Source organism: Choloepus didactylus, chromosome 6 (assembly GCF_015220235.1).
Source record: "Choloepus didactylus isolate mChoDid1 chromosome 6, mChoDid1.pri, whole genome shotgun sequence".
Lineage (NCBI taxonomy): Eukaryota > Metazoa > Chordata > Mammalia > Pilosa > Megalonychidae > Choloepus > Choloepus didactylus.
Window position 1 is genome coordinate 35,434,879 of NC_051312.1, and position 12,653 is coordinate 35,447,531.

At 38.2% G+C, this 12,653-nt stretch overlaps 1 protein-coding gene across 1 annotated transcript in view; it reads right to left on the bottom strand.

The window, feature by feature from the left end:
• Window positions 1-12,653, bottom strand: part of EXT2 (exostosin glycosyltransferase 2) — a 173,127-nt gene that overhangs the window by 82,035 nt on the left and 78,439 nt on the right. Inside the window, exon 8 of the mRNA XM_037838816.1 lies at window positions 10,192-10,323. Coding sequence (XP_037694744.1) covers window positions 10,192-10,323 — 132 coding nt within the window. The remainder of the gene's footprint in view (window positions 1-10,191; window positions 10,324-12,653) is intronic.

The window sequence follows — 12,653 nt, forward strand, 5'->3', positions numbered from 1 at the left end:
GTGATTCTTGGATGGCTCCAGTCCTGGGATCCTGGATCTCCCTGCATTCCTCCACCCTTCCTACCTTTATATATCAAGGGTCCACTGTCGGAATTTAATCTTTAATTTAACTTTTAAGCACCTTAAGGAAAAACACAGATAATAAGCTATGAGAGTCACAAGCTGAAAAACACCACTTCACGCTTAGGGGGTCTGGGCAAACCTGATGGAGGAAGGGATATCTGAGAAGGCCACTGGGAGTTTGGATAAAATGTGGATATTTGGAGATGATGGGGAAGAAAGGCATCTCAGTGAAAGGATCCACAGTAAAAAGGCTCAGAGAAGGAAAAGCATAGAGTATCCAGAGGAAGGGAGAAGTTGTGTTTGCCAGCAATTTAGAGCTCCCTGAAGGGAACAGAAGGTAGAAGGAAACAAAACTAGAAAGACAGACTGAAACAAGACTGTGCAAGACCTTACAGTCAGACTGATTTGGGACTCTAATAGCATCCTCATCCCTGGCCTCCATGCACCCCAATTCCTTGCTGGATACCTCAGAGTCTTCCTAAACATCTCCCTCACTCCTCAAAGTTGTCAATTCTCCTCCCAAATGTTGCTCATATTTGACCTCTATTAATTCTCACCTAGATTCTTGAAATAGTCTCCCGCCTCCTGTCTTGTTCCACACAATCAATCCATTCTCCACACTGATGTCGGAATGATCCTAATACAATCTTACCACATTTATTGCCCTGCTTAAAATTCTTCAGTGATTTCCTACTACCCATAAATAAAACTCGAACACCTTATGAAAGATACAAGGTGCTTTACAATCTGGGCCCTCTCTAGGCTTTGTCCCCTGCCTCCCTCTCACAAGCATCCTTCACTCCTGCCACACTGAACTCTTTGAAGAGCTCATGGTGAAAACCACCATGCTCTCCTGTTCCCCTGCACCTTTGCATGTGCTGTTCCTTCCAGATAGAACCTAACTTTCTCCCCTTTCTCTGACCTGAATTTAATACCTACACCTCTCTTTGTATATTCAGATCAACAATTATTTTTCTGGAAGTACTAGCCACTGCAGACAAAAGAAAAAAAAAAAGGTATAAATACTGAGAAAAGGAAGCAAATTTAGTATCTGTAGATATAATTGTACATCTGGAAAACACAAGACAATCAACTAAGAAAATACGTGAAACAATTGTTGACTTCAGTAAGAGAGTGGTTATTACAAAATTAATATTAAAAAACTAATAGTGTGTCTTTATACAAATGGTAACCAGTTACAGACTATAATGTCAGAAAGTATTCCTTTAGTAGAGCATGAGAAAGATAAAATATCTAAGAATAAATTTATCAGAACATGTTAAGGATGTCCATAAAGAAAACTTTAAAATTCTAATAGGAAGACAAATCTTCCTTCCGGATAGTAAGACCCCTTGCAATGTAAACTTTCCACAGGCATGGATCTTTCTCTTCTTTGTTCACTGATAACACTCCAAGTACTGAGAGCACTGCCTGAAACATGGTTGGCATGCAATAGTTATCTGCTGAATGAATAAATGCCTAAACAATCTAAAAACTCAATGTGATTCCAACAAAATACGAATAGGATTACTGGGGAGAACCTGACAAAGATAACAACATTTGACTGGAAAATAACAAACATGAAATATTATTTTTCACCAGTTGATGAGCAAAGATTCAAGTATTCAGGATACTGAGGGTATGGAGAACAAGAACATACAAAATGGTATTTGTGGAACTACAAATTGATACTAATTCTTTAAAAAGGCAATCAGTTAGCATCTATCAACATTCATACTTTCTTTAAGCAATTCCTCAGCTGTGAATTAATTCTATAGGTGTACTCACACATTTATGTGCAAACACATATGAAAGTATGCCCCTTGTTGTATGGCTTGAAATTAGGAAAAAAAAAATAACAACCTGACAGTAATCTAAATATCTATCAATAATGGACCTGTATTATAAGGTTCACCAATATTCCTAACAATGGAATATCACACAGCCATCCTAAAAACTGAAGTAGACCTATATATAATGAAACAAAATAAATCCAAGACTTTTGTTAAAGTAAAAAAAGGCAAGGTGCAGAACAATATGCATAGTATGACCCCTCTGTGTTTTAAAATTACATAATTATATTTATATATGAACCTTCTGGAGGGTTGCCTTTGGGTAATAAGTTCAAGGGAGGAGGTACGGAGAGAAGGGAACTACCTAAAGCAGAATAGAAAAGTGTTTTTTTTCTGTTTGTTTGTTTTTACTTTAGACATATATTTACTTCCCCTCAGACAGACCCTCCTCAGGAAGTGTTCTGACCCCTCCCAGGTAAGTCAGATGCCTCTCCTCTGTGCACTCTGGATGCCACTCTATCATGGTACCTCTCACAAATTGTTGCTTCCCAAATAACTGATAGGCTTCTTTGAAGACAGGGACTATCTCATTTTTCTGTACTCCCAGCACCCAGTAGGGCACCTGACACATAGTAAGTACTCAACAAAGGCTGGCTGGAGGAAAGAAGAGACAGGAAAGGAAGAAGGAAGGGTCTTATACGAAGATTAATTAGGTGGCAATATACAGTCTGATTAGAGAAGGTAGAGCTGGGAGAAAAAGAGGGCTGGTCAGAAACAGAGCAATGATTAGAAGGAAGAATGGAGAACAGTCTAGCTCTCTTACATGAGAGCCTTCAGATCTGTGAGCTAGGCAGCTGACGTGCTCAAATGCAGCTAGGAAGCAGTAACTGCCAGCTCCAGACCTTCAGGAATTTCCTGTGAAAAAGAAGGTATGGCTAGAAACCACTGCCACAATCCCTCAAGTTTCCTTCATGCAAGAAGCAGCTTCTGGCCACTCCCCTCCACTGGAAATACTGAAGAACCTCAGCCATAGTTTTGAACAAAACACAAAACATTGTAGCAATCTATAATGGCTTTAGATTCACTTTTGCTTACCATTTACCTTGCGGGGTATTAGAAATGTTAATTGAAATATTATATGTAATGCAGTTTGCACAGTCCCTGGTAGAAAGTAAGCTATTACATTGCTTATAGTAATTTTTCAAGAATTCCAAACCCTATAACTGCAAAAGCCATCAGGAAGTCTCTGATTTTCAACAAGACCAATGCCTCCCCATTTTTCTCTACAATAAATAAATAGACTGTCTTCCTAAACACATTTAAAACAAACTGGAAGCCAGTGCTAATGTATTTCTTATTTTCATCACGATTTTGAAGCTAAGCTGGCCTGACTTCTGGTTGACCAAGATGGCAGCATAAGACACCCCACAGTTCCATCCCCCTACAAAGCATTACAAGCAAACAACAAACAAACAAAACAAGAAATAATGGCCCATTCAAAGGAACAAGATAAAATTTCAGAAATGATCAATGAAGAATAATAGACTTTGGACATACCAAAGACTTAAGGAAAAAAAAAAAAAGCCAAACTCATCTTCAATATGCTCAAAGAGATAAAGAAAAATACAGAGAAAGAACTAAAGGATATCAGGGAAAGGATGAATGAACAACATGAGAATCTCAATAAAAAGATGGAAATGTTAGAGAGGAACCAAACAGAAATACTGCAGTTGAAGATCATAATAACTGAAAAGAAAAATTCTCTAAAAGGTTTCAAGAGCAGCTTAGAATTGGCAGAGGAAAGAATCAGTGAACTTGAAGATAAGACAATTAAAATGATTCACACAGAGAAGCAGAAAGAAAAATGAATGAAAAAAGTAAACAGAGCCTAAGAAACCTGTGGGTACCATCAAGAATACCAATACTCACATTGAAAAAGAAGAAAGGGGCAGAAATAATATTCAAAGAAATAATGGCAGAGAAAGTCCCAAATTTAACAAAAGATGTGAATATTCAAGAAGCCAAACCAATCCCAAATGGGATAAACTCAAGGGAATCATGCCCAGACACATAGTAGTCAACCTGTTGAATGCCAAGGACAAGGACAAAGTTCTGAAAGCTGCAAAACAAAAGCAGTGAGTTATGTGCAATGGAATTCCAATTAGATTAAGTGGCAATTTCTCATCAGAAACCATGGAGACAAGAAGACAGTAGGATGAAATATTTGAAGGGCTGAAAGAAAACAATTGCCATCCAAGAATTTTCTATCTGGCAAGACTGTTGGTCAAAAATGAGAGATTAAGACATTCCCTGATAAACAAAAGCTGAGGGACTTCGTCATCACTAGACCTGCCCAACAAGCAATGCTAAAGGGAGGTTTTCAGACTGAAAGGAAAGGACAGTGGATCAAGGTAGCATTAAGAAATCAAGTCCTCCAGTAAGGTTAACCATGTGGGTATTTATAAAGGCCAGGACTATTATACTGTATTTTTTGTCATGCAATTACACTTTTACTTCTTAAAGGTTCCAAAATGCAAATGCATGAAAAGTAATGATAAATCCATAATTTTGGACACACAATGTATAAAGATATAATTTGTAACAACTACAGCAAAAAGGGCAGGCAGAGGTGTACAGAAACATTGTTTGTGCATGCTATTGAAGTTAAGTTGATATCAAAACAAGTATGGCTTTTAAAGATTTAAGATGTTAAATTAAGCCCCCATAGTAACCAGAAAGAAAATATATGAAAAATATATATGGAGAGAAATAAGACGGGAATCAAAATGGTACACTACAAAAAATCAAATAAATATGAAAGTAGGCATTAACAGAAGAACTGAGGGACAAAAAGGTATAAGACAAAGGTCAAAGAGTAAAATGAGAAAAGAAAGTCCTCCATTATCAGTCATTACTTTAAATGTATATGAATTAAACTCTGAAGCCATAAGGCACAGATTGGCAGTATAGATCTTTTTTTAAAAAAAGCATGACCCAACTATATGCTTAAATTCAAAAACAAATATGTAGAAGGTGAAAGGATGGAAAAAATATTCCATGCAGACATTAACCAAAGGAGAGCTTAAGTAGCTATACCAATATCAGATAAAACAGACTTTAAGTAAAAAATGCTATGTGGAACCAAGGACAGCATATACTGATAAGGGGGTCAATTCAACAAGAAGACATAAAATTACACACACACACACACACACACACACACACACACCCCTAACAGCAGGGCCCCGACATACATGAAGCAAATCTTTACAGATTTGAAGAGAGAAATAGACAGTTCCACATTAATAGCAGGAGACATCAATACACCACTTTCAATAATGGATAGAGCACCTAGACAGAAGATCAAAAAGGAAACAGAACACTTGAACAGTATTATAAACCAACTAGACATAACAGACATAGAGAACACTTCACCCAACAACAGCAGAACACACATTCCTCTCTAGTGCAGATGGGACTAGAGAGACCATATGCTAGGTCACAAAACAAGTCTCTACGACTTCCAAAATATTGAAATCTACAATGGGTCTTTTTCAACCACAATGGAATGAAGCTAAAAATCAACAACAAAGGGAAAACTGGAATATTCATGAAAATGGGGAAATTAAACATACTTTTAAACAATCAATGGGTCAAAGAAGAAATCAAAAGGGAAATTAGCAAATACATTGAGGAAATGAAAACGAACATACAACATGCCAAAACTTAAGGCATGCAGCAAAGGCAGTGCTGAGAGAGAAATTTAGCTCTAACTGCATACATTAAAAAAGAAGATGATCTCAAATCATAAACCTAACCTCACACCCGGAGGAACAAGAAAAAGCAGAACAAATTAAACCCAAAGCAAGCAGAATGAAGCAAATAACAATTAGAGTGGAGATAAATGAAATAGAGAATTTAAAAATGAGAGAGAATAAATGAAATTAAAAGTTGGTTCTTTGAAAAGATCAATAAAATCAACAAAACTTCAGATAGACTGAGAAAAGGAAAAAAAAAAAAAAAAGAGAAGACACAAATAAGTAAAATCAGAATTCAAATGGGGGACATTACCACCGACCCCACAGAAATAAAACAGATCATAAGAAGATACTATTAACAATGGTACACCAAAATATTAGATATCCTAAATGAAACAGACCAACATCAGGAACACACAAACTACCTACACTACCTCAAAAAGAAACAGAAGATCTCAAAAGAACAATAACAAATAAAGGGATTGAACCAGTAATCATAAACCCCCCAGCAAAGAAAATCCCAGAACCAGATGGCTTTACTGGTGAATTTTACCAAACATTCCAGGAAGAATTAATACCAACTTTGCTCCAATGCTTTCAAAAAGTTGAAGAAGGTACACTTGCTAACTCATTCTATGAGGTCAGCATCACCCTAATACCAAAGGCAGATAAAGATACCATTAGAAAAGAAAACTATGGACCAATACCCTTTATGAAAATAGATGGAAAAATTCTCAAGAAAATACTAGCAAACCAAATCCAACAGCACATTAAAAGAATTATACACCATGATCAAGTGAGACGTATCTCAGGAATACGAAGGTCGTTTAATATAAAAAAATCAATTAATGTAATACAACACATTCATAGAACAAAACTTAAAAAAACTTAAAAAATAAAAAAAAAAGGTCATTTCAATTGACACAGGAAAGATATTTGACAAAATCCATCACCTTGATAAAAACACTTAGAAATCTAGGAATAGAAGGACACTTCCTCTGCATGATAAAGGGCATATATGAAAAATTCACAGCTAACATCATACACAATGGTGAAAGACTGAGGTTTTCCCCCCAAGATCATGAACAAGATAAGGATGCCCACTGTCATCACTGTTATTCAATACTGTACTGGAAGTTCTAGAGCAATTAGGGAATAAAAAGAAAGAAAGAAAAGGCATCCAGGAGAACCTAAGATGGCAGCTAGGTGAGACAGGGCAAAAAAACACCTCTGTGAAAAATACTAGCTAAAAACCAGAAAGTGACCCAGAACACCACTTCCAGCAATACACCAGTTGGACAAGGTCTGCTAATCCACAGGGAACGTGCATTTGGTGAAACCAGGAGCCTGCATTCTGAAACAAGTGAGTCGGCTGAAAGTCTCGTGGCCGCACTGCGGTGTGGGGGAACAGTGGGCTGGCGTTTGGAGACGGACTAGTTCTTTTAAAAAAAAAAGCCCAGGAGTGGCTACAGATACAACGGGGAGAGCCGCACAGTGAAGCACAGCGGAAGCGGGCTGAGCTAACACCTCAGTGTCTGGCGTGGAGGATACCCCTTCCCACACCCGCTGCTGACTGTCTCGAGACCAGAGGAGCAGAGAGGAGCCAAAAAGAGAAAAAAAACCGCATTCCTTGAAGCCATCTCCCCAGCAGGCGGGGGATGCTCCTGCCCAGGTCCAGACCCACAGCCCAGAGCTGCGCCAAGAAACTCAGTGTGACAGGGAATCTTTCCCGCAGCACTACACACAAGCCACAATATCGGGGACAGTGGCCTTTAATACACCCACGGCTGATTGTCCCGGAGCTGGGAGGGCGGAGCTGTGCGAAAAGGGGGAAGTTAATGCATCCCAATCAACCATCTTTGAAGCGGGCTGGGAGCACCCCTGCATGGCCCAGCGACCCAGGGCTTCCCTGGCAGGCCGGTGCACACTAGTGACATGGCGCGGCCCTCCCTCAGCAGAGGTCCTGGAAGAGCACAGCTGGGAAGTGGGAACCACTCGGAAATCCCAGGGATCCTACGCGAATATCAATGACTTGTGGGTCAGCGGCAGAGACAATCGGTGGAAAGATTGAAATGAAGGCTTAGGCTCCTGCAACAGCCTTAAATCTCCGGGAACATCTGGAAGGTTTGATTATTAAAGCTGCCCTGCCTCCCTGACTACCCAGACACACACCCCACATTCAGGGCAGACAGCACATCCAAACTTGGTGCACCAACTGGACCCCACAAGAATCAGACCCCCACACACCACAAAGACAAAGGGGGGGAGAACTGACTTGAGGGGAATAGGTGACTCACGGACGCCATCTGCTGGTTAGAGAAAGTATACGCCAGCAAGCTGCAATTCTGTCAAACTAGGGATCAAATAAAGCAAATGCCAAGAGGCCAAAAATAACAGAAAATCTTAAAGCATATGATAAAACCAGACGATACGGAGAACCCAAACCAAAAATCCCAAATCAAAAGTTCAGAAGACACACAGTACTTGGCACAATTAATCAAAGAATTGCAGACAGGCAACAAGAGCATGGCTCAGGATATAAAGGACATGAAGAAGAGCATGGCACAGGATATAAAGGACATAAAGAAGACCCTAGAAGAGCATAAAGAAGAAATTGCAAGAGTAAATAAAAAAACAGAAGATCTTATGGAAATAAAAGAAACTGTTGGCCAAATTAAAAAGACTCTGGATACTCATAATACAAGATTAGAGGAAGCTGAACAACAACTCAGCCTCCTCAAGGACCACAGAACAGAAAATGAAAGAACAAAAGAAAGAATGGAGAAAAAAATAAAAAAAATCGAAATGGATCTCAGGGATATGATAGATAAAATAAAACATCCAAATTTAAGACTCATTGGTTTCCCAAAAGGGAAAGAAAAGGGTAAAGGTCTAGAAAGAGTATCCAAAGAAATTGTTGGGGAAAACTTCCTAAATCTTCTACACAATATAAATACACAAAGCATAAATGCCCAGCAAACTCCAAATAGAATAAATCCAAATAAACCCACTCCAAGACATATTCTGATCAGACTGTCCAATACTGAAGAAAAAGAGCAAGTTCTGAAAGCAGCAAGAGAAAAGCAATTCACCACATACAAAGGAAACAACATAAGACTAAGTAGTGACTACTCAGCGGCCACCATGGAGGCGAGAAGGCAGTGGCATGACATATTTAAAACTCTGAGAGAGAAAAGTTTCCAACCAAGAATACTTTATCCAGCAAAGCTCTCCTTCAAATTTGAGGGAGAGCTTAAATTTTTCACAGACAAACAAATGCTGAGAGATTTTGCTAATAAAAGATCTGCCCTACTTCAGATATTAAAGGGAGCCTACTGACAAAGAAAAAAGCTGAGGGACTTCACCACGAGTAAATCAGTCCTATTAAGAAATGCTAAAGGGAGCTGAGCAGGCTGAAAGGAAGGGACACTAAACAATCGACTGAAACTACATGAAGAAATAAAGATTTCCACTAAAGATCACATGGTAAATATAAATACCAGTACTACTGTATTTTTTATTTGTAACTCCACTATTTACTTCCTACAGGATCTAAAATACATAAACTGTAATGATTAATCAGTGGTTTTGGACTCAGTGTAAAATATGTAATTTTTGACAAGAACTCCATAAAAGTGGGGTAATGAGGGAATATAGGAACATAGTTTGTCATAGTGAAGTTAAGTTGGTATCAAAGAAAAACAAGATTGTTATAGATTTAAGTGTTAAATTTAAACACAAAGAAAGTATCAGAGAATATGACTATAGAGATGAAAAGTAGAGTAGGGGTTCCAAGAAGTGAGGAAAGGGGCAATGGGGAGTTAAGAAATGAGTGTAGGGTTTCTGTTTGGGTTGAAGGGAAACTTCTAGAAAGGGATGGTGGGAAGGTGATAGCATTGCAACATTCTAAATGTGATTAATCCCACTAATGGAATGCTAGGGAGGAGGTGGAATGGGAAGATTTAGGCTGTATATATGTTTCCACAATTGAAAAAAAAAAAAGATGGTCTAAATAGACGGCAATTAAATGCCAAGGATGATCCTGGATGGGATGTGAGGATGGAGGAGAGGAGGCTCAAAGGGACACAGATGGGGCATAAGGAAAAAAAGAAAAAAAAAAAAAAGGAAATATAGAATGTAAGCTTTGTATCAAGGTTGAATTTCTTGGACTTCTTAGCTGCATTTAATGGGATTGCATAAAAGAATGTTCTTGTTCATGGGAAATGTATATGTGAATTACATTGTTTTCTCAAGGATGTGTGCAGCTTGCTCTCATATGTTCAGAAGACAGAGCAATAGATGATGGATGATAGGAAGGGAGAGAGGGAGGGAGGGAAAGAAAGAAAGAAATGGTGGTGTGACAGGATGTTAAAGGTGGTGGATCGGGTATCGGGGGAGGGGGGTCGGGGTATGCTGGAGATCTATGTATGGGGTTTGTACTGTTTTTGCAACTGTTCCTGTAAGTCTGAATTTATCTCAAAATAAAATTTCTTATTAAAAAAAAAAAAAAGGCATCTAACTTGTTATGTTCTGACACTAGACCATGCCTCACTTTGCTAGCATCAGAACTCACTCACCACGGTAGGAGGGTCATTCCAGTCTTCATAGGAGATGGCAGCATATGGATAGATTCGGTCATTGATAATCTGCAGTGTGGCCAGGGCAATGGCTTTAATTGATGAGAAGTACGCCTCCCAGAACCACTGGGCCTGGAAAGAAAATAACACTGCATTAAGTGAGCAGGCAAAAGAGACAAAGTGAAAGAACTAGATGCTCTATCACAATCAGCCCCGGGTGTGGGTAATTCCTTTACTCCTAAAGAGGGCAGTGCCTTGAGCAAATGCTCTCCTGCTACATAAGTCAGCTCCATTAAAAGTGTGCATTTATCCAATGTAGTCAACTTAGAATGTGAGCAAGTGAAAGGCACACTGGATTCAATTTAGAAAGGAGAAACTATGTGGTAATGAAAATATGAATTTGTTATACCAGAGCAAGTCTATAGCAGTTTTTGGATTTAACATATATACAGTAAAGTGCAACAAATCTTAAGCATAGAGCTCAATAAATTTTACATATGTACACACTCTTATAACCACTACCCAGATAAAGATAAAGAACATTTCAGCACCCAGAAGATTCCCTCATGCTTCCTGGTCAGTACCTTACCCCTCTAAGAGAAACATTATTTTGATTTCTATCATGTCTGATCTTGAATTTCATATAAATGGACTCAAACAGTATTTACTCTTCTAAATCTGACTTGTTTTGCTGTTGATTATGTATGTAAGATTTACCCATGTTCTTGCATGTAGTAGCAGTTTGTTCTTTCACAAGGCTGTGTAGTATCCCATTGTATGAATACACCCAATTTGTCCATCCATTCTACTTGTATAGACATTTGGGTTGTTACCAGTTTGGGGCTATTAGGAATACAGATGCTATGCATTCCTGTTTATGTCTTTTGATGGACATATGCACTCATTTCTTAGGTATATATTCAGGTGTAGAACTGCTGAATCCTAGGGTAGGCTTACTCAGCTTTAGGAGATCCTGTTAAACAGACCTCCAAAGTGATGGTACCAATTTATACTCCCATCAGCAACACGTGAGAATTCCAGTTACTCCACAGACATGTCAACATTTAATTTTAGCAATTCTTATGGGTATGTAATGGTATGTCATTGTGATAAGAATTTGCATTTTCTTTGACTAACAGGTCAACTACCTTTACAAATGCTGATTGACAATTTGGATATTTTCTTTTGAAAGTGCAAATTCAAGTTTTTGCCCATCTTTAATTGGATTTTCTGTCTTTTTTTTCTTATTGACTGAGAGGAGTTAGATATTATGGATACATGTCCTTTATCTGATAAAGATACATACATCTTTATGCATTTATACATTTTCACTCTCTCACTGGTGTTGTTTGAAAAAAAGAATTTAAAAAAAAATTCAGACCAAGTCCAATTTACCCATTTTTAAATTTTACGATTAATACTTTTTTGTCCTAAGAAATCTTTGCCATTTCCAGAGTCATGAAGATATTCTTAGGTTTCTTCTATAAATGTTTATAGTTATAGCTTTCATATTTAAGTCTATGATCTGTCTTGAATTCATCTTTTTATATGAGAACTTCGTTTTTTGCCAGGGAGATGTCCAACTGACAAATCATTATTATTGAAAAGACCACTACTGTGCAATAACATATTTGTTGAAAATCAAGTAATCATATAGTATGGGTCTATTTCTTGATTCCCTATTCTGTTTTTGCACTATGATGGTTAGGTCCATGTGTCAACTTGGCCATGTGATGGTGCCCAGTTGTTTAGTCAAGCAAACACTGGCCTAACCATTACTGCAAGGACCTTTTTTGGCTCGGTTTATTAAATCATCAATTGACTGCATCTGTGGCTGATTACATCTACGATCAACTAAGGGAATGTCTTCCACACTGAGAGAATACAATTAGTTGGATTTAACCCAATTAGCTGAAGACTTTTAAGGGAGAAGAAAGAACTTTCATTTCTTCTTCAGCCAGCCAGCCTCTCCTGGAGAGTTCGTCAAGGACCTTCATCAGACTTGCCAGCTCATTGCCTGCCATGCGGAATTTGGACTTGTGCATCCTGCCCTACAGACTTTGGACTTGTGCATCCCCACAGCTGCATGAAACACTTTTATAAAATCTCATCTTTAAAGATAACTCATGTTGGTTCTGTTTCCCTGGAGAACCCTGACTAATACATGCACTAACAGCACTGTTGAAACTACTGGACTTTACAGTAAGCCTTGATTTCTAAAAGGGGTAAGTGCTCCAACTTCAGCTTTCTATTTCAAGAATTCCTGGGCTATTCTTGACCCTAGACATTTCCATATAAATTCTAGAATCAGTTTGTCAATTTTCACAAAAAAAAATTCTAATGGGAGTTTAACTGGAATTCACCAAATCTATAGACCACTTTAAGGAGAACTGTGATTTTGAAACATTATATCTTCTAATCCATGAGCATAGGAAGTTCCTCCACTTAGATCTTACATAATT